Source organism: Aspergillus piperis (genome assembly GCF_003184755.1).
Source record: "Aspergillus piperis CBS 112811 unplaced genomic scaffold BO85scaffold_11, whole genome shotgun sequence".
Taxonomy (NCBI): domain Eukaryota; kingdom Fungi; phylum Ascomycota; class Eurotiomycetes; order Eurotiales; family Aspergillaceae; genus Aspergillus; species Aspergillus piperis.
In genome coordinates, this window is record NW_020291601.1 from 425,764 (window position 1) to 446,365 (window position 20,602).

General features: G+C 47.6%; 7 protein-coding genes and 1 non-coding gene across 8 annotated transcripts; 3 read left to right on the forward strand and 5 right to left on the reverse strand.

Moving 5' to 3' along the window:
* The first annotated feature begins 5,644 nt into the window (after positions 1-5,644).
* On the forward strand, positions 5,645-6,113 carry BO85DRAFT_40444 (uncharacterized protein). The gene has a single exon (XM_025657270.1). The coding sequence runs from the start codon at positions 5,740-5,742 to the stop codon at positions 6,034-6,036; it is 297 nt and encodes a 98-aa protein (XP_025514671.1). The 5' UTR covers positions 5,645-5,739; the 3' UTR covers positions 6,037-6,113.
* Positions 6,114-9,701: 3,588 nt separating this feature from the next.
* BO85DRAFT_t166 lies at positions 9,702-9,773 on the forward strand. The gene has a single exon. It is a non-coding gene; the product is annotated as a tRNA-Glu (tRNA).
* A 252-nt stretch (positions 9,774-10,025) lies between these two features.
* Positions 10,026-11,166, reverse strand: BO85DRAFT_450135 (uncharacterized protein). Its single transcript, XM_025660307.1, has 2 exons — positions 11,089-11,166; positions 10,026-11,034 (listed from the first exon to the last, which is right to left on the reverse strand). Exon 2 carries the CDS (start codon positions 10,848-10,850, stop codon positions 10,206-10,208), a length of 645 nt encoding a protein of 214 aa, XP_025514672.1. The 5' UTR covers positions 10,851-11,034; positions 11,089-11,166; the 3' UTR covers positions 10,026-10,205.
* A 785-nt stretch (positions 11,167-11,951) lies between these two features.
* Positions 11,952-13,763, reverse strand: BO85DRAFT_422635 (uncharacterized protein). Its single transcript, XM_025657978.1, has 3 exons — positions 13,183-13,763; positions 12,763-13,115; positions 11,952-12,714 (listed from the first exon to the last, which is right to left on the reverse strand). The coding sequence occupies exons 1-3, from the start codon at positions 13,336-13,338 to the stop codon at positions 12,297-12,299; spliced, it is 927 nt and encodes a 308-aa protein (XP_025514673.1). The 5' UTR covers positions 13,339-13,763; the 3' UTR covers positions 11,952-12,296.
* On the reverse strand, positions 13,421-14,022 carry BO85DRAFT_40470 (uncharacterized protein). Its single transcript, XM_025657281.1, has one exon. The coding sequence runs from the start codon at positions 13,809-13,811 to the stop codon at positions 13,503-13,505; it is 309 nt and encodes a 102-aa protein (XP_025514674.1). The 5' UTR covers positions 13,812-14,022; the 3' UTR covers positions 13,421-13,502.
* Positions 14,023-15,282: 1,260 nt separating this feature from the next.
* Positions 15,283-16,920, reverse strand: BO85DRAFT_40507 (P-loop containing nucleoside triphosphate hydrolase protein). Its single transcript, XM_025657290.1, has 3 exons — positions 16,156-16,920; positions 15,860-16,085; positions 15,283-15,802 (listed from the first exon to the last, which is right to left on the reverse strand). Exons 1-3 carry the CDS (start codon positions 16,612-16,614, stop codon positions 15,354-15,356), a joined length of 1,134 nt encoding a protein of 377 aa, XP_025514675.1. The 5' UTR covers positions 16,615-16,920; the 3' UTR covers positions 15,283-15,353.
* Positions 16,189-17,745, reverse strand: BO85DRAFT_40494 (uncharacterized protein). The gene has a single exon (XM_025657288.1). It carries the CDS (start codon positions 17,569-17,571, stop codon positions 16,639-16,641), a length of 933 nt encoding a protein of 310 aa, XP_025514676.1. The 5' UTR covers positions 17,572-17,745; the 3' UTR covers positions 16,189-16,638.
* Positions 17,510-19,839, forward strand: BO85DRAFT_520862 (uncharacterized protein; the record flags this gene model as incomplete). The annotated part of the gene is made up of 6 exons (XM_025665172.1): positions 17,510-18,032; positions 18,090-18,447; positions 18,499-18,694; positions 18,747-18,905; positions 18,958-18,999; positions 19,064-19,839. Exons 1-6 carry the CDS (start codon positions 17,920-17,922, stop codon positions 19,837-19,839), a joined length of 1,644 nt encoding a protein of 547 aa, XP_025514677.1. The 5' UTR covers positions 17,510-17,919.
* Positions 19,840-20,602: the final 763 nt, after the last annotated feature.

Sequence of the window (20,602 nt, forward strand, 5' to 3'; positions counted from 1 at the left end):
CATCATGGATATACGGGACTGTACATACCGTCAGAATGCGCCGAAATGTTTCTGGTTACGACCAGAAAGAAAAGCCATTCCCGAAGAGCTTGTTGTCGTACAAGGCTAGTTGTTGCCGAAACAGACACGGACTATCACGATACTCTGTGGAGGAACTGGTATCTGGTTCTGGTTCCAAGGCACAGGGGTACTATGAAGTACGTTTGCCAAATCAAATGAAGCTTTCTTCAACATCAATGAATCAACTACCGCTGACATAGCGGTAGATATCTGCAGGAGCACATCCTGGCGTGAGCAAGAATGGGTGGGGCTCAACATTCCGGTTGGTTTCGATATGCGCGCTCCTTCAATCGGTGGTTCTATCTCGTGTTTTATTGTGTTTCTTGTTCTTTTGATAGTCAGGACGATACCCAATCCTGCGTCGTGACTTCCAATCCAACTCAAGAGCCACGAGTCTGGAGATGCCACACTTCAGTTGGATGTCCCCTAATCAAGTTGGGCTTACGCGCGTCGATCTGTACCCAATGATGCTACAGATAATGATGAGAGAGATTCGGTCCAAGTTGGCGAGTGACGTTGTATCCACTCAGTTGGATCTCGATGATGTCTAAGAGACACTTCGAGAGACGAAACACCGAGGACAATAACAGTGCCAAGTTGAGAGATTAACGCCAAGTCAAGACAAGCGACGCTAGAAAGATCAGAAACGAGTCAGGTTACACACCGCACGCTATTTCAGGTATGAACAGAGATGCTCCAGGTCCAAGAACAGTCAGGCCTGCGTTCATCCAAGGCAAGACGTTGCGCAGCTCATCCAACCAACAACACTGAAATCTTCTCATCCCAATATTACTAGTTCTTGTGCCAACAGCCATATCCGAGACAGGAGATTTGTGTTCAACCTGCCATATCCTTCGTCTCAATCGTCCACGTCATCCTCTCCAGTGCATACTGCATCTTGATCTGGACGGCGTCTGGCCTTGACGCATTCAGGCTGGTGGGGGAGTATATGATCTCCCTGAGACGGCGTCTTTCGATGCCTACATCTGCGGGCGAACGAAGGAACGCAAATATACAGCAATATAATACTTAGAAGCTGGTTCGGCCAAGCAACTCAATGGAGCTGCTTTCACTCGTCCGACAAGAAAGGTACAGAACAGTGCGCTGCCTACTGCGAACGGGCGCTTTATCTGCTCCTCTGCCAGCGTTTTCTCTATGCCGTCTGCTTTTATATCCTTGTTCGTCTGACTTCAAACAATACTGCTGGCTTCGTGAATCGCACATTGATTACGACCATCGAAGCTCGTCCTCACTGCTGCTTTTCCTCGACTAATATATCTCTGGTTGAAGCTCCCTCATGCTACGCTTGTCAGGGAACCTCGCGTTGATCAACTGAGATATTGTTTTACGAACTTTCCACCAAGCTGCGCAAAATTATAATTCTTGGATCTAATACACGCAGCGACAACGCGGAGACGCATTTCTCCAAGACGTCCCGTTCATCACCGAAGGAGCAATCAGACGTGGGAGCAGATTCTCGCTTTCCATGTGGCGGACAAGAAGACAGACATTTTATAATTCACGTTCAAGTATGCGGGGATATGCAATCTTGAAGAATCGTCAGATGACATCGATCAAAGTTTGACGCTGAAGACCACAATCATAGGCATTCGATGCCTGGAGATTTTCCAGCAACACACAAGAGGCACCACACCCGAAAGTCTATACAGCTGGAAATGTTTCTTGGATGTGAAGAGATCACCAGAATGCACCGCTATGTATCGCTGATGGGAGTCATTCATATATATTATGTCTGTCCGCCAAACAGTTCGTTAACAGTTGATACTGCTACATGCAAAGTCGTATTTGAGGAGTCGAGAATATGATGTCAGTCCTGACCAGCAGATGAAAGCGAAGCTGGCCAGATGCAACCGGTCATACAGAATACAGATGGAGATGGATGGATCCCATTTCCTCGTGACGCCAGATAAGAATAGCTAGAATGCTTCCGGTCTTGCGGAGGAAAGTTCCGACAGGCATAGGCGATCGGAATGTCGAGACTATGACAATCACAACCTACTTCATCAATCTGCCTACGCTAGTAAGACTCGTTATCATATCCACGACTTCCGCCATTACTCCAGAAGTATCATGACCAGCTACTGGCAGTCATGGGCCAGCTGGGTCATGAGCGAGTGGAGAGACTTCATATAATACTTGTCCTTGTCGACCTACGCAGCCTACGAAAGCTGCTACTGGTGGACACAGCTCTTAATGGCAACAAACTTCCGGCTGGGGCATCGACGCAATGCAGGCTGTGTGGCCTTTAGGCCTTTCTGTCTTGCGCGTCATGATGCTTCAGAGATAGTGTCGTCAGATCCGGGCTTGCCGATGTTATACCCCAAACCATTGCTAATCGCTGAGCAAACACTTAGTCCATCATTGAACAAAATATTTTGTGGATTTCAATACACTCGCAGTAACAAGTCTTGCGTCGGCTGGTCTTCACGGCGACCCGCTTTTGCTCAGGTGTGTGGGTAGTCGCTAACGACCATGGATGGTGTGTTGGCGATTATATATCCTATTTCCGGGAAACCGTTCGAATACATTCATCTCCCCATATTATCATTGCTTATCTGATTGATTGAGCAAGATGTTATGGAGCTATAATCAGCGTGGCCAAAACCTGGACTTGGGAAGATCCAGCGGTTCAAAGTGCTCTGTGTTGCCCGATTTCAAAAATTGATCTTGAAACCCGTCAAACAAACGTTTCCGAAAAAGCGTGGTGAAACAACGACTTCGGTCTTATACTTTGTTGATCTCAACTGCGATTGACCCAGTATACCATGCGTCCATGAGGATGTTCGATGAGGCTGCCCAGGCTTCAATGCTGCCAAGTGATCCTGTTGAGAAAAGTACACTTTCTTCAAGAGTTCAACGTGACTGGGGTGGTTCACATCATCCTCACGGGGCAAACAGACTGCCAAGCAAGATTGTGGGAGGATCTCGAAAAGACCTTGCAATGTCCTCCAACATTAACAACATTAAGGGAAAATTGAAGCTACCGCAGACTTGAACTCCCCCTTGCAATTGAAAGCATATATGGCATCTTTATGTCCTTCTTCGGTCATTGCATACTGCATAAATCGCGGTCTCATATGGCTGTTAGCTGGCTGGTGAGCAGCGCTTGAGAGTCTTTGTCCTGGTTGGACGTTTACTCCCTGGGGAATTTCAGGACATTATACTCGTTCTGGTCCAATTACACGTTATGCAATTGCACACGTTCGGTCTTCGCACATATTCCAAGCAGCTTTAAGAAGAAGGATTTGTTCAAAATGCGCCATGAGAGGTTACCAGTTCCTCGGGCAAAGTTCATGGAGATATCACTATAGAACGATGACCTCCAATTCGCTAAGCTCCCCGAGATCAAACCTGAGGTTGATGACATATGATGAAGAATGCCTCTTGCGAAAAGGATCGGGATGTTTGATACAATTTTTATCGGCTATTACAATTCCAAGGCTGAACTAGGGGCAAAGCACCCGACAAACATGATGCTTTCGACGGTGGCATTGTCATTTGCACTGCGTACTACGCTTGTATAACGGTATGAACGTCAGCTGGTGTCTGACCCCATGTAGCGTTTGCTGCAGCACTACAATAAGCCAAGGCTTATGAGGTCTTTCTCAGTCATCTGGTGGTTCATCTTAGCTATACTCTTATTGATTATGTTGACTTTTCTTATCAGCAAAGGAACGATAGAGACTTCCTTCCTTATTGGTGGCCTATAGGAGAGAGAACACAGGGCTTTGCATACGCCTGAAGTTCCAGCTCGTACGGTGTCGTCGCATTTATGGTATGCTAAGCACCTCGGTACTCATGATCTGACGAGAAAATTACATGGGCTGATATACAAACACTAGCTACACACCAACCTTCAAAGTCATGTGACGTTCATATCGAATCGACGCAATGAATACTCAACATGAAGAAGCTCATATTGAGAACGCCTTACCTTTTCGTCCGGCCATTCTACGTCTTGTCTATATAGGACTTACTGCTTTGCTTGTCAACACAGCACATACGGTGCGCGATTACCGGTCGAACAACCTGTACTAGGAGTTTATATACTACGCCGTTCAAGAACCAGATTTCTTCACAAAATGATGAAGATATATTCAGAACCTTGTTGTTCTATACATACACTGCATTTCACACTCATTTTGTGCTTTCTCGAAGAACCGCCGAGGCACAATATCCTATCTGAACGCTTTGAATAGAAATTTTCTCAGAAGCAGTGGTCTTCGACTCCGACCAGACTGTTCTCTCGTCATCCTGGAACCTTGGGAATTGCTGATATAATACAGAGTACGGCGACTTTATATCATCGCTGAATCAACTTCTTCGACTGCTTTGTCTTTCTGGGCGGACCTCCTCGTGGCTTTCTGCTTCATCATAGCTTATGCTTCAAATGCGCTGCTGATTTGGAAAAGCCACGAACAAGGCAGCGAACTGCATTAGCCGTTGTTTTGGCTTACTCTTGGTGATGCTGGCAAGACGGCTCTCAAGGGCAAAAAGTCAGGGAAGAACGCACGCAACCTTTCGGTTTTTCTCTACCAGAAACCCTGTCCGTCATTTCTCTTAGACGCCTACTATACTTCAGTTCTGACGATGAAGAACTCTGTATTGGTCTTTCGCCAAGGTTGCACTATCAATGCTTCTTACTTTTTGAGCTTAGGGCTGCTTTGTGGCGTGCGGAGATGAATGTCCAAGTCTCATCCGTCGAAGAAGGGTCGTCCCAATATGGAGTAATGGTTTCTAATACCGATGACTCTGATGTCGCATGGGTGCGCTTTGTCTTTTTTTGCTGGCGGTTGTTGGCTCCAGAGACCAAGTCTCTCTTCTGCGTGCAGCCGTAGAGAGAAATGATCAGTGAATTCATGCAGAGCTTCTACCGGAACCTCCATCGCCTCATTGCAACTACCCCGAGGCTGTCGATGAGCATGGTAGCGTGGACGCGAAACAGACTTTCTCACCCAGCTCATAGATTCCGACATGATCCATTTTCAAGGCCATGAACAAAAACCTCTCTGGGCAATTTTGGCTTGTATGCTGACTTCTGCGTGCCCAAGACAAATACGGTTGGGATTGAGCTTTGAACTTTGTCAAGATGAGTTGCTTGAGCAATGCGTATCGCCCAGACGTGAGTCAGTCCGTCCATCCTATGGCCACGACTCACTCGTTCGGGTGTACCTTGGTGTCTGGCTGAAGGGCACTGGGTCTAAAGAGTTGGCTCAGACTGATCGAAGCACCAGCTTAGCTACGAACAACGGACCAACGACGTCATTCACCTTGCAACCATAGCACCATTCTATGGGGTGGTTGATGGAGAGTGGATTTATATGAGAAAACATCGATAAATGACAGTGATGCTGCACCGTTATTTTCAGTAAAGACTGCATCTCAAAACAAACCCATCGCAAGTCGGCTGAAAAGACAGGGCATGAGGTAACCACACATTCCTCATTGTAATACCGGAAATCATGGGGCAATGGGCTAAAGACTCACCTACCTACACTTTGGAAACAATCGCAGCAGAGCCGATCTATGTTTCGACCTGGTCCATAACTTGGTGTGTTATGGACACAAAGTATCTCCTGCTTCAAACCCGCTACTAGTGTCGTGTGGTCTTACTACCGCATCCCGGCACAATGGAACTGACCTAGGTGTCAAGAACCCATGGAGCGATCATGTTCACAGCATCCGAACTGTGAAGCTCCGATGAACATTGTCAGATATTACGAGCCGTTTCTCTTACCCCGGAGTATATCTCAGCATACTTGTTTCGCTGGGCTGTACTTGAAGAAGCCGCCATTTCTTTCTCTTCGTGCATCCTGTTATCTTCTCATCAACCATCATTTTTCGCTCGCTTTTTCTGCTCTCAGAGTCTCTTCTACTCATCCCTTTCATTGGCTTGCATCATGTCTCGCAATCATTATCATCCAGCGACTCTTCCGGCATGGGCCACTGCCTTAAAGGGCTCTTCTTCCTAACCAATTGGATGGAACACGTCCTCGTGCGGCATATCTAGGCACAGTCGCAGCATCGATTCCCGGTAGATACGCGGTCTGGGGGGTTCGAGCATTGTCACTGCATGGTCGGCCCCAGTCATCCAGCAGGATGCTGTTCATTTGCGAGTACTGCTTCCGGAATACCACAATCTCGAGATCTATCGCCCCGATCTCGAAGGTTCAACGCATTAGCATTTCTTCGATGCATCGGCACTAAATTGCTGTTGCCAGCATCGAACTCGATTCCGACATCTACTCTCCATTCTTCGTGGTTCTCCTTATGTACATGTCACCTTCTGCCCCAAAGAATTCGAGCAGCAGCTCTATATACCCATAATATCAATATGATCAAGACCCACATTTACAGGAACATCAACGCAAATGTCATGTCTTCATACCGTCACATCATTTTTTTCAATGATAGACGGGACTTCGAAGATTATATAGAATTGCTGCTTTCTTCATACCAAGATTCGCACGGACCATCTTGACCGGCCAATAGTGCAACAAATCAAAAGCATTCAGTGACCAGGATGGGCCAGGATAGTTCTCATATGTTCCCTGATAGGACAGTTATCGTCGGCCACTGAAAATGGGGAATAGAATCACAGATACCATATTCCTGGGCCCAAAGCTGTTCCAATGGAACGTGAGTAAGCTAAAGGTGCTCATCTGTGATGGGGCTGTTCAGGCTTCATGAAATCGAGAAACCCTACTCGCAAAACATATCCCACTATATCTAACAAGAATTGAAGCCGACAATTAAACCCCCGATGCAAGACAAGTTCTTTTGACGAAGACTATGGTGCAGAAAGTGATGGCTAAAGCCTTCCATCATCGTTGCGTGGAGGTTACTGGCACAATGTTCTCATGAGTGGGGCTGTCAACTCAAATAAAACTCGATCGTTCGGTTGGAGTTATCTACTCTTAGAATGCTGAGCATGCTGCCCATTTTTCGCGATCAAGTTAACATTGAAGAAGAGGACCTGACTGGGTGGACGCATTTCCCAGGCGAGGAGGTATGCATCAACAAGCACTAAGAAGCCCAACTTCGCGGCGCCATCAAATATTCTCTATATGGAGATACCATCGCCTTTTCAGCGGCGCCCACTCGAGATGTTACAGTATCGACAAGCCTCGAATGGTTCAAGCAAGCCGCGAACTAATGCCGGCAATTGAAACATGCCTATACGTAGTCGAATCCCGCCAGCTGGGTCGGGTGGATTTTTCCATGCCCATAAACTTTTTCTTCATGCAATCTCCACCTCGTTCTTGTTCTGGCGTCTGTATAAGAGCGGCACTGTTATGGGAATTTTGAATGTTCAATATCGGATGGGAAGGCAGCTCGGCGACCTGATCAGTCAGGTCTTCTACCACGGGCGTCTGCAGTCGGTCAGGCCAGCGACTTCCAGATCACATCGAGGAAATGTCACAGGACCTTAGAAGGCTGTATTGATCCTCTTCGACGTACAACAGCTGTACGTCCTCGTGGTTATGTACAATGTATGGAATCATCCGTTTCATTCGGTCATTCAGTCGAGCTGGATAGCAATCTGCGAGACAGGTGCAACGCCTTCTATACTACCGGGCAGGCAACAATCATCAGCATGCAGTACCGATCTTGCTCATGTTGGTGGACAGACCATCGCCGTTGGGCAACATCTCCTTTAGTCTTACTATTGGACTTTCTACCATTGAGTTCGTCATCGTGCTTCAGATTCGTGGGACTGAACTTTCCTTGTTCGGCCATGACTACAGTACACCGATTATGCTTATATACAAGGCGACATGGAAGCAGCGACTGGAGATATATAAGATGCTAGTCCAGCATCCCTCGATCAGAACAGCCATGCACTCCAGTGTAAACTATTTCCATCATACGAATTCTGAGAACGAGCAGTAGGTGCTCTTAACAGTACCTACTATCGACCAAATGAGTCTGTATGGAAAGCTTATACACCAGCAGATGAACCGCGGTTCAACAGCATGGCAGAAAGCAACAAAGCCAATAATATAGGTGACAATTCAGCCAGTACACCTGTGTGCTTCCGTTGTCTCTCGCCACCCGGATACGCCGGTTCTATGGAGCCCGGCCCTGGCACAGCTAGTATGTCTGACTGCTACGATACACAGGCACTCGATGGTCACGCCTTGCTCTCTGATCTCATCTGATAAACAGATTCCAAAGCTTTGGAAGTACATATGGTTCAAAACATGTGGTCTGATAAGCGCCATATTGAAGATTAATCAACCCGGTTCAATTTCGATCTATCTGGTAGCTGTCAGTGAACTCAAAGATCTGACTTCTACGCACCCAGCAGTTACGTTGAACTTAGCGACTTGCTAAATCACGAGTCGAGATAAAAACAACGCAGTGTCATACGATGGAGGAGACAATCCTGCGCAGAGTACTCAGCCTGCGAGCTACGCTGTGGTCGTGCGAAACTCTCTCCAGACGGGCTGGGTTTGGCCAGAGTAATTCCATTGTAAGGGGAAACTCCCCCGCTGGCCGACATCGTTGCGCTGGTTGTTGGAGACGAGCACGTCGGTTCACAAGGGGCGACAAGAAAGCAGTGCTCGATCAGCGCATGCAGAGGTTGGAACAGTTGACTACTTTCGCTGGCAGCTGGTTGCTGTCACCGGCTGGCGGAGATCCTTCTGCGGTGCCTCATGCTGGGCATTACGTTAGCTGCCTATCAATACAAGACAGACACAGCAAACAGTCTTTTACGCCTTCATATGAAGACAGATGGTTGATTGTTTGTAGCGGATGCTGTTGACGATCTAGATGCTCGAATCAATACTCATCATGCTCAGTCCTGAAAACTCAAGTATAGAATAAGGCCAACGGAGCTGGGTCCGTCATAATGCTCAATCAATCGACATCAACACGATATTTTAACATCTCACGTCACTCGCTGGCGCCAATGACCTTCAAGTCATGGAGACATGCGAAGAGGCTCTGGGATTGTCCAGGTGTCTTGACTACCTTGATTTAAGGTCTATAATGGGCCCGTGATGAAAGAGAACTGGATTCAGAGATGGCTTAGATAGTGTGGAAAGCCCAAAGCTAGGATCGGTCCACTAGGGAGTGTCACTACCCTACTTTGCAAAGGCAGTTTCTGTTTTTAATGGGGTGGGTGGATGTCTTTGCCCCCTACACATTTCCTATTACAACAGCTCGAAAAGCAACAACTGATGGTGGAAGAGATTTGATGTTTCTATTCACTACTAGTACTATCAGTTGTTTTTTACGTTACTGGTGGTACGATTTACTCATGTGCAAAAACTGAAACGACTACTACTACTACTAGATACTATATATTCCGAACTACTGAACCTGCATACATTTAAATCAAGATCATCATACTCCATACGAAGTACCATACATCCAATCAACACATATAATAGAAACCTACCTATACACAGCAGATACTAGTAAAACATACCCAAGCACAGTTGAATAAATACCACAAAAAGACAACTGACCTCACTCACCTCACCTCCCACCTGCAGCGTGCCCCACACCACCAACTAACAACCAAACTGGACCCGTCCCCACTCGAACCACACCACAAACCCCCCTCCAGTCCAATATAATTTGCTCCAAACCACAGATCTCCATCAAAGTCCGATGTGGTGTAATGGCTAACATCGCTGTCTCTCACACAGCAGCTCGGGGTTCGATTCCCCGCATCGGAGATACTTTTTTCATTCATACATACATATTATATTATACCCTTTCATTCTTTTTGTATATATTTTGTTTGTAATTTGCTTTTGGTTGATCGTCGCTGTTTCATGTTTTATTTTTTGGGAAATGCTCAATTAGTTAGGTTTCAGTCTTCCAGTTGTATGTACGTATACTGCTAGGCTGTTTTGGGATAGCTTTCATACTGTGTTCATTTATCTACTACGTTTGATTTACTAGGGGATTACGTAGGTAAGTAACGATGGGAGAGAACGCAATCAATGCATGATGATATTCATACAACCATAACGCCATTAAGCCATATGATAATAAAAGAAGTAATAATGTACTCCGATAATCGAATCCCAGCTCGATTCACATCTCCCTCCTCTCACATATCCACATCCATCCATCCACTCACTCATCCTTCATCCATCCATCAATCAAGCACTACCACTCCTCTTCAACCCCTCCTCCACCTCACTCAACAACCCCAAAAGCTCCTTCCCACCCTCACTAACCCTCCCCTCAATCTCCAACCCCTTCTCAACCATCCCCTTGGCCTCCTCCCACCTCCCCATCTCCACCAAACACCTCCCACCCCTCCACCAAGCCTTCACATTCGCCACAGGCTTACTCTCAACACTACATCTCGCATCGACCAACCCCTCCGGCCACGCGCGCTGGCTCATCCACGCCTGCGCCCGATTCGCATACAACCCCGCCAACTCGTCCCTCGCCAGCGTAACAGGTTCCCAGCCGGGCCGGCCCAGCGCCATGTCGATAGCGTATGTGTAGAGACGGACCGCCTCGGCGTGGTTCGACTTGCGGTATGCGGTGTTGGCGCTGTCGCGGAGCTTGGTGATTTGAGCGCTGCGCTTGGGGTTGATGGGGAGTGGGGGAGGGGGGATGTTAGGCGGGTCGAGGGAGATGAGCGAGCGGTGCAGGGCGTTGAGGTGTGTGAGTTCGGTGGTTATTGTGGCGGGGGAAGTGGGGAGCGTGGTGGTGTTGGTGGTGTTGAGGGAGATGGATTTGCTGGTTGGGTCCAGGTGGAGAGGGTATTCGGTGAAGAGGTCGACGGAGGCCATTTTGTGTAACCTTTTCTTTTTGACTGTGTGTGTGTGTGTGTAGAGTTATTTGTCGTGAGTATCGTCGGTATCGTGTTGTGGTTGTGCGAAGATCTTGTATAGCTAGATACTACTATCTATCTAGCTAACTAGATAGATATCGTGTGTAGGTAGTTTCAGATTTCGGTGTGACCCAGAATATGGTCTGTGCGGCGGTTGTTAGTGGTTTCGATTATATTGGGAGGGTTCATTGACTCACGTTCAGATATAGGTATTATTAGGGAACACGCGGGAACGACCTGTTGGATTGATTGATTGAAGAACAGGCGTATGGGAGATGACAGAACTGTAGGAAGAAGCAAGCTGGACGCAAGTTGTCCAGTCCTGCGATAAGTCTCGGGCGGTGGCAGAATTGCCGGCATAATGGTCTGTGGCGGTCAGTCACCGGGTAATTATTTTGCAGATTGCATCGTTATCGCATTCGTGACTTTGATGAGATATGTATTTGTCTCTCTATGTAACTGCTTGGGTAGTTGCACGGGCTTAGTTCTAACGGAGCATTTATAAGCCTATTTATCTTCTATGGGACAATGTGTATGCGCTAGACTCGGAACCTGATGCATTCAATTGGAGTTCTATGGTCACCCTCTACTATAGTACTGGCAATAGTTCCATACTGCGCACCAGTATATCAATCCAAAATGTTAGAATGGCTGTAAACCGTCGCTCCAAGCACGAGGATGTTCCTACACAGTGGACTTCTATCTATGTAGGCACTTGATATTTGCCCTTCTAGGAAAAGCGTCAGTTGGGAATCCACAGCAACCAAACACCAGCCAATCAAGGTAAACTAAAAGCAAGCAAGTTGTATGCAGTCCATTGTAGGAGATGCGGATCTATGGGAAGTTAGTTTCTTGATTAAACGGATGGTTTTGTGGCTTGTAGAATTTGATGATTGATTGGGGATATTGTGAGTGGGGTACTTGTGGACAAAGAAGGGTGTCATGTGCGGAGATTAGTTCTCTGTCCAGGCAGAGTAGTAAATGATAGTTGCAGGTATAGACATCAAAATATAGAAAATGTCAAGATTCGACTATTAATCAATCATCCAGCAGTAGAGGTGGGAAAGCAAGTCTGCATGGATTTTAAACTCTGCCTAGGCAATTATAGGGGAGAATTGGGTAGCCATATACATTTACACTTAATGCTATCTATGTCATAGTCCAACAGTGTCATCCAGATCATCAATAACCATGCAGACATAAGGTCCGATGCGAACACGTAAGGGACTTGTCCCGTCCCATCACAGCATACAGTCATCACCAGTGGAAGCAGCAGACAGAAATGGGCAGTTGAAACTTCACGCAAAAAGTCAATCAGAAAGATAATACAGCACGAGTGCGCCCACAAACACCGCTCCATGGTCATTTCGAAGAGATAAACGCAGAAAACCGCCGCTAGCCACGCTCAGCGCCCATAGCCGCTTACACTGGATCCGAATTCGGATGCTCCTCCGTAATGTTGGCCGTGCGCACCGCCATAGCTGGTGTTGTAGTCGTGGAGCACGCTTCCACCAGAGACCGTCGGGTCGTATGTGCCCGACAGCGCCGAGCGTGCTGCATGCGAGTTTCCAAACTCGTCCACCTCGCTCTGCTGCAGCAGAGCGTAGTCCTCGTCCCGGTCGCCACGGACAGAGGAGCCGATACCAGCACGGGAGCGGAAGTCGTCTTCTTCCTCCTCGAAATCATGGGCGGGGTTGGAGGAAAAGGCAGCCTTCGTCTGTGCGGCAAAGGTGGGATCGGAGACGGCGTCGGGCAAGGTTCCGGTGCGGCGGAAATGCGAGACATTGCGGAAGGACATGAAAGCAGTGACGCAGAAAAGCAGGCTATTATATTGTCAGCACAGATAACGGAGATGCGATGGGTATACTCACAAGACAACCACCCCCAGAATCACAGTAGCTGTGCTGACTTTGCATTTACTGGCGCTTCCGTAGGCCCAGTTATCGCATCCGCTTTTGCTGCTGCTGGAGCTGCTGCTAGTATCCCTTCTGCTCGACGAACTCGAGCTACTGCTGGAGCTGGAGCTAGAGTCCGAACTTGAGTCCGAACTTCCCTTACTCTTACCTTCCGCCACATAGCTAGCCACACAGACCCAGGCAGAGAACCACAGAATAGCGTACAGGCAGTCGACGGTTGCGAAGGCATAAACGTTACCGAAGCGTCGCGCGCGGGGCCACATGGGCACGGCCACGAGGTAGATCAGGCCGGGGATACTGAACCAGCACTAGAATAAGTGGGAATCAGTACATGTCATCAGGCAGAGGTGTGGGATTTCAGTTATCGCAACGTACCAAAGCAAAGTACCAGGCGGAACGCCCATCAATGCCACCTCCCTTTGTGAAAACAGCGATGGTCAGGGCCCACGCCAGGAATATGATGAACCCCTGGAACCCATGGATGAGGTTTTTCGTCCTCCCGGGGTTGAAAGACGGCCGTGCGATTCTCATTGTGGGAGGAGGAAGAGGAGAAAGACGGAAGACGGGGAGCGGTGCCTGACGACAAAGGGCGCTTCCTTGTACGGAAGCGAAAGAGAGGATAGAGCGATCGGACTTTTATGTGAGGAATCAAATCGAGGATACTTTTTGATGCGCTGTATGTCGAGGCAGTCGTCTCAAAAGGCGTTGTGGAGGGGCGTGAGATGGGGTGGAATGGATTGTTTATGCCGATAGCGATCGAAAAACCCAAGACCAGGTGAACGGGGCAACCCGATCAATGCCGCGCGGACGCTAAAGTGGGCGGTTTCAAATGGTAGCGTTGGCGAACCCGCAGCGCAACAACAATAGCAGCGAAATGAGTTTCGTTCAATCACGTTATTTGAACGAGGAGAGATTGAGAGAGATGAAAGAGAAAGGGGCAAGAAAGTGGACAGATGAATGTCAATGAGATGAGATGATTGTGGCTGAAGCGAATTGCGCAGCATCTCTTCAGCTTCAGTCTTTGGTACGGTACCGTAACTTGCGATGCCGATCTTACCGCTTGACTAATTATAGCCTAGGCTGAACTGGCCGCCAGAAATAGCAGCACCTGACATACACTTCTCCATACACTTACTATCTATATTGACATCCACCATGTTGGGCTCACAGCTCCCGGCTTCTACGGAATACCGTTGTCTGGTCGACATCTCAAGGAGAGTTGAGGAAGAAGCTCGGTTGCTTACATTCCTCGCTGGTACCGTACCTGTTCCGAAAGGCCCTCCATATAAAGTTTCTGTCGACCAATCGGAAAACCTGCGGGGAGCCTTCCAAGGCTGACGAATGCCAGTCAACCAGCTCACCTGGAGGTCATGGGAGCAGTTCAGGCAGCTTTATTAGGAGTTGAAAGAGGATATAATGTGCTGGCATGGCACTCATTCTACAAAATCATGTCTGCGATTATCACGATCGCATTCGTCTGGCCCAATTCTGTTGGCAAACAGTGGCAGACGAAAGATCTATAATAGAAAAGTATGATCCAGATAGTATCAGTGATAACGCAGTCTGCTCTAATGAAGCGTTCCGAGCGATAGACAATGCGATTTAGGTGACTTCAAACTCTTAATAGACACTAAGGCCTAATTATGAGATATATATAGTGTATATATACTTAGTTAATTAAGTTAATTCTATAAGAGGAAGGCCACCACATGTCAATAGGGAAATAGTAAAGACATACTCAGTCTCGCTACATTAGTATTAAGATAAAAAAGAGCTCAGCCTAACCAGCATTACATGGTCTTACATTCCTACTACACTGATGTACAATGACGTACATCCATTGCCAGACAGATGCTCGTGTCTTCGCACTCCACTCCACGTGCTTCCCATACAAGGCTATAGAATCCCTAGCTTGAAGCTATCTTTCCTGCACATACTGGCTATTTAATAACCCTTCTATTCCTATTCAACAGTCTCCCTTAGACTACATTCCTTATCTACCAGACCACGGGTATTATCCTCAACTCAGACATGCCTATACCAGTACTCCATCTAAGCCGAATAACCCACACACCACTTAACGATGGCCGCTCAACGAACCCCAAACCCTAAGTATACAACCACCAAGACAATCAGATACACTTTGCTTTTTCATAACCGATAATTTCCCAAATTCATACATAGAAGCACGACCAATCACATAATCTAGCAGCAGTAGTAGCCGTTTTATGATAATGCTAAGATACTGTTCTCATGGAAACAGCTCTATATGCGCTAATTCGGCATATATCTATGATTTCTCCATATCTACAGCAGTGAAGCAGGTGCAGAGGAGTGAGTTCCCGTCACTTCATCATGCCGTGTTCGACATTTGCTCCCCCTGGCTTTGCCTACAGCACTTTTGAATGCCCATTCAAGGGCAGATAATGTCCCACTTCAGCACCCAGAGACAATTGCACGGTATTGTTGAGACAAGTACAGGTGTGACAACAGGCACTGGTCAAACTAGGCATATATCGTCACATCAGCGCTGCATTGACTCGTGACTAGATAGAGAAGTCATTGTCACCGCGATACATGGCCCAGACGGTCTGTTCGTTCTTCATTCTCTTCTTTGACTCATCCAACATCTTCTGGAACTCCACAGCAGTTTCCACGGCCTCCTGTATATGTCTATACTTCAACTTCCCGGGTATCCCGTACTCGTTGAAGGCAAGGCCATCCGCAACATTCAGCACGTTTCGTATTTGCCGGCCATTCAACTGGAATTTTCCCAGTCTATGCTTGACATCTTCAACTGCACTTGGCCCAATCATTTTATCTCTGCCATTCAAGGAAAGCAGTCGTTCCCAGATCTGCGCGCGGGTGGCGGGGGTCATTTCCCTGAAGGAAATTCCAATTTGGATGCGGGACTGAAACGCTACGTCCATCGTGCTAACACGATTTGAAGTTAGGAATAACACACCCTGGAAGTATTCTAGCTGTCGAAGAAATACTGTACAGCATAGTCAATTAAGTCTGATAGAGCCAAGTGAATATCAATCTAACTTACCAGTTACAATACCATTCCGGCGTACGTCCTCAAAAGACCTCGCCTCGAGAACAACATCCGCTTCATCCAGCAGAAGAATGGCGTTCCAGTCTCTAGCTCGATTGAACTCTACCTGCAGGCGCTGTTGAAGCCTCTTATCTTCCCATACCAGATCGCCAATGCTAAGTGAAACGAGTGGCCTTTTAACAGCTTCTGAGACGCACTCGGCCGTGAGTGTTTTGCCAACCTGGACCTCATAGTTAGCAGAACAGAATGAACCGGTGAATAGTTGGGAAGGTAGATATCGGAGAACGAACACCTGGGGGCCCATGCAGCAGAATTATCAGACTTTTTCCTTTCCCGTCGATAATATCACTTCTCATATCATGATCCTGGCTATTATAATGTTGGCCGACTAGGCCCTTTAAAATGTCCTTCTTCTTTTCATCCAACACAAGGTGATCCATAGCGCCCACATCCCATGCTACTGGTGTCAACCGCTCAACACTAGCGGCATAGAGCTGCATATCAGAGAGACTATGACAACCTATGCTAGCAGGGCATAATCTCGCCTGCTCATCGGTCAACTCAGCCGTGGGCTGTAAGCTGTCCTGCTGATTTCCTTCCTTTTGTTTGATTGAAGGAACAATATACTCATTGTTATCCCTCTTGGGCAAAAGGCTCATAAACTTGTAGGGCAACACTTCCTTCGCATCTTCGTCGATAATCACCCTTCCCTCAACCTGGCGACAGTTCAGCTCCTTGAACCCCAACATAAATTATAGTTCACTGCGGCGAACCTACCCTCGTCCGCTTTTGGGGGTTGTATACGTTATCCCTCTCACCACCAAGCGAGAATGCAAGTCCGTTGTAATCGAGGCAAGATGTTCGCGCTTCGATGAGCTTCCACCAGCGTCGCCCTCTTTCCGCGAGGGATCTGTTAATCTCATCAACGGAGCGCTCGCCTCTATATCTGAGTGGGACAAGAGGTAGCGACGTAATCGATTTGCGACCGGCAAATTCTGGAACCTTGTAAATGAGAATTTCTTCAACTGCTGCTCGACATTGTCCCACTTCAGGCCCCACACAGTGAAGGCCGCACATTGTTCTTTCGGGGGCCGGCGCCGCTGCCGCTGCGCGCTATGATAGGTTATATCAATGAAGATGAACTGCCATAGACAGCCAATTTCATCCTCATGAAGAACCGGTTCTTCGGTCTGGAACAGTTTCCACAGCATATCGTAGCTGACAAACCCTGACTCAAAGGTTTCGGCGCGTGCCTTGTGCCACAATGGCGCCATTTCAGCTGCGACCCGTTCCAAAGCCTTAAGATCGAGCGAAGCATCTTCATCATCGGACTTCGCAATCTCCTCCCTTATATCCTCTATATGGTAGAAGAGAGTGGGAAATGGCTCGCTCTCAGTGAAGAAGTCTGCGGGTCCTCTGCGGGTGGAATCCTTGGTTGCTCGACCGAGCGCCTCGACGAGGGGCTTGGAATGTATCTCTACCCTTTTTGTTCCGTCAGAGCCGATGACATAGGAAACAGCAATGGTCCCCTCGCTCATGTTGCCTCTCTCGCTGATTTGTTCCTCTTCATCGGAGAAATTGCTGTCGTAATCGCCAGGGAGACGGCGCCGGAATCGTATTTCCTCCGGTTCGACGATGCGGAATCGCGATGTAACACTGGAGCTCAAGCCCCGCTGGAGACGTCCATGATTTTCTTGCAATGACATTATGGCCCCTGACCGGAGGCTCCCTACTTGTAGATGAGACCTTTGCCGTATGGCAGAGTGACAATCAATATCTCCAGGTGTTAAGTCTCAATCAATTTCACAGCTGATGTTCGTTGACGTGGCTGGGGTGGGGTACGAGGCTGAGCAAGCCATGGCCCCCCACGCGCTCTCTCTTCGCTCGCTCCACGTCGATATTTCGAGGCCTGCAGCATCTCTCCTTCTTATCATCGGCCTTTGTCTCACGGGCGAGGTACCGAAGTACACATTGTTTCGAGATAAAGCTCTTCCCAGAGCTCCATATCGTGAGATAGCTGCTATGTCCCTTTTTCCAGCAGATTAGTTATAGGCATGGATTGGAAGTATAAACCTCCCACCGAGGGCCAAACCCACAACCGTGACCCCAGTTCTGGGGAGAGATTACAATGGAGTCATTGGTATCAGCCGGGATCAAGCAATGATGAGTGGGTCAAGTGCATGACAATGGTTGAACGTCTCTCACTGATCGTATTCATGTGTAGTCAGATATATGACAATGCACTGCAAAGGTGCAAAGAGGTCAATGAACAATTAAGCTCTCAACCATGGTGGAACGACCAATGTGATCTTGTGGCGTCGTCGAAAACTGTCGAGAGTATGCCGGTCCGACTCAAACCGCCCGGACGGTATGATGCCTCGTGGGTGCAAGACCTCATTGCAAAAGAGAGATTTAGAATCAATAAAAAGAACACATCCGAATCAGCATGGCGGCACAAGGTCTCGGGCTTCGCCGACGACGTGATTAGAGTTGCCACGTTAATCAAGCCTATTGTGGACATATTTGTTCCTCAAAGCCCAGAATGCTCCGTGCCATATGCCTGTTTGTGGATGGTATTCAAGGTTCGTTCTTAGATGTTAAAGGTCGTTGGTGTGTCTGACATGTGATAATAGGGCGTGTCTAGCAGGAAAGAAAAGAAGGAATCGGTTTTTGGCCTGATAACCTCGCTCTCTGACGAGATCCCTACGCTGCAAGCCTACGGCGACATGTTCCCAACGGATGAGATGAAAGAAACTTTGTCCCAGTTTTACATACATACCGTCGACCTTCTTTGGAGGCTAGCCAAGTACTATGCTATTGGCTTCTTCAGTATGGAGTTGCAAGCTTCTGAGCGAATAGATGGCGACTAATTCATGAACAGAGCAATTAACCGATGCTATACTCCCGCGCACCAAGTATGACTTTCCCACGTACCTCGACAACATCAAGAAGTCGACCACGCGACTCAAGGCACTTTGTGAATTGGGGCATATGGCGGAGCAAAAGGACATCAAAGGCAACCTGGATGTTTTACATTCTGGTAAATGACCTGGGTCGGTTCAAGTTACGTGAAAAAGCTAAATGGACACCAGAGATCCGCCATCTTCGCCTCCAAATTGAAATGTCTCGCGGTAGTAAGCTCGTTATCTCTTTAACTTAGTGCCCCTGAACATGAATGCTAAATTTCTCAAACTTCAGTTCAAGGCCGGCGGTACGCCTCAGACCTCATCGACATCTGGCACGACGACGTTGGCGACATCGAGCACGAACATCAACTCTGGCAATCACTACGTTTCTCCACGGACATGCGCGATCACTGGAGTCAGAATGGGATTTTGCCCTGCCTTGCAGAGTGGCGTGAGCATTGCGACACTTCGGAGAATTCAATTCTCTGGGTATCATCGCAGAGCAACGGGCGACAATCCTGGCTCACCGAGTTTACCCTCGATGTAGTCAGTGTGTGCCGATCTCAAGGACAGGACATAATGATTGCCATGTGTGATCGACCGAATGGTGTGAAATGGACACCAGCACAGCTTCTCCGACAGTTGATCGCCCAGTTATTGATCGATCACCCAGAACTGACTGTCTTTCGACCAGGCATATTCAATGCCCGGACTTTCCGACGGGCAACAAAATTCGACGCCCTCTATCGTCTCCTGAATTCGGTTGTAGCTGTGCTGAAATCCGTTCTGATCATCATCGACCGCCTAGACCTCTGCGTGGCCGATCCGAATGAGAAGGATGACGATATTACACGCGCGCTTTCGATATTGGCGCGAGCGTATCCAAACCTGAGGATCATTGTTACCACCGGTGAGATAGTGTCACCCTCAATGCTTCCGGGGCTTCCTGTCAGTTTTGCAATGGTAAATACGAGACGGCACCCACGACGTCGCCCGTCGCCTTCCCCAGAACCTCCCCCAACACGACGGCCGGCTGGAAGACGACAGTATGAGCGGGTAGCTGCTTGAAACTGCTCTGATATATCATGTTACATTCATACAGAGATAAAATCAAGCGCCAACTACAGTATCGTGTTTTGATGCCGTTGCGCCAGAGATGGACTCTGAATGAAAATTTCCCGGTATCCTTCCAGATCCTCACCATGGTCCCAAACACATAGCCGTAGAAGTACTTGGGAGGAGCGTAATTCCCTCGTTGCGTCTGTTCCCCAGGCCTCCCTGGTTCACTTAGGTCGCGCCGAGGGGTGCAGCCGCAAATGTCATGTTTATTGCCGCAGAAGGGTAGTTTTTAAAAGCCTCAGAAGCACGCCTAGTTATGATTTCAAGGAGATTCGAGTCAACCAGAAAACTCGTAGAAGGGAATACCATAGTAAGATTGGTAGTCTGTTACGTAGTTTAAATCTTCTGGTCTCTTCATATGTACGAATTATTCTACACTGGATATTTATATGGGTACAGTACTAAGAAAAGCTCAGCAGGCTTCTCACCAGAGAGAGAATCAGAGTACAAAAACTTAGACTTCGTAGTATTCTGAAAGTTATATTTATGAAAAGATAATTTTTGTTTTTGTTACAAGACATCCATACTACTTCTGGATAACTAACTAGTTATTATCTTGCGGCTGAATGATACTGAGACTATAATTGAATTTTAACTCTGGAAAAACTATACTGCAAGTAGAAAATATTAAAATCTTAAACACATGGTTATAACTATCTCTTGAATTTTAAGGAAAAAAGTAAGAAAAAGAAATCACTTCTTACAATTGAGT

Coding starts and splice junctions, on each gene's coding strand:
- BO85DRAFT_40444 (XM_025657270.1), top strand. CDS start 5,740: ATGGAGCGATCATGTTCACAGCATCCGAACTGTGAAGCTCCGATGAAC.
- BO85DRAFT_450135 (XM_025660307.1), bottom strand. CDS start 10,850: ATGGCCTCCGTCGACCTCTTCACCGAATACCCTCTCCACCTGGACCCA.
- BO85DRAFT_422635 (XM_025657978.1), bottom strand. CDS start 13,338: ATGAGAATCGCACGGCCGTCTTTCAACCCCGGGAGGACGAAAAACCTC. Junction 13,116..13,182: donor CCGCCTGGTACTTTGCTTTG/GTACGTTGCGAT, acceptor CACTTATTCTAG/TGCTGGTTCAGTATCCCCGG. Junction 12,715..12,762: donor ATTCTGGGGGTGGTTGTCTT/GTGAGTATACCC, acceptor ACAATATAATAG/CCTGCTTTTCTGCGTCACTG.
- BO85DRAFT_40470 (XM_025657281.1), bottom strand. CDS start 13,811: ATGCTGCGCAATTCGCTTCAGCCACAATCATCTCATCTCATTGACATT.
- BO85DRAFT_40507 (XM_025657290.1), bottom strand. CDS start 16,614: ATGTTGGGGTTCAAGGAGCTGAACTGTCGCCAGGTTGAGGGAAGGGTG. Junction 16,086..16,155: donor TGCTGCATGGGCCCCCAGGT/GTTCGTTCTCCG, acceptor TATGAGGTCCAG/GTTGGCAAAACACTCACGGC. Junction 15,803..15,859: donor CCGGAATGGTATTGTAACTG/GTAAGTTAGATT, acceptor TATGCTGTACAG/TATTTCTTCGACAGCTAGAA.
- BO85DRAFT_40494 (XM_025657288.1), bottom strand. CDS start 17,571: ATGTCATTGCAAGAAAATCATGGACGTCTCCAGCGGGGCTTGAGCTCC.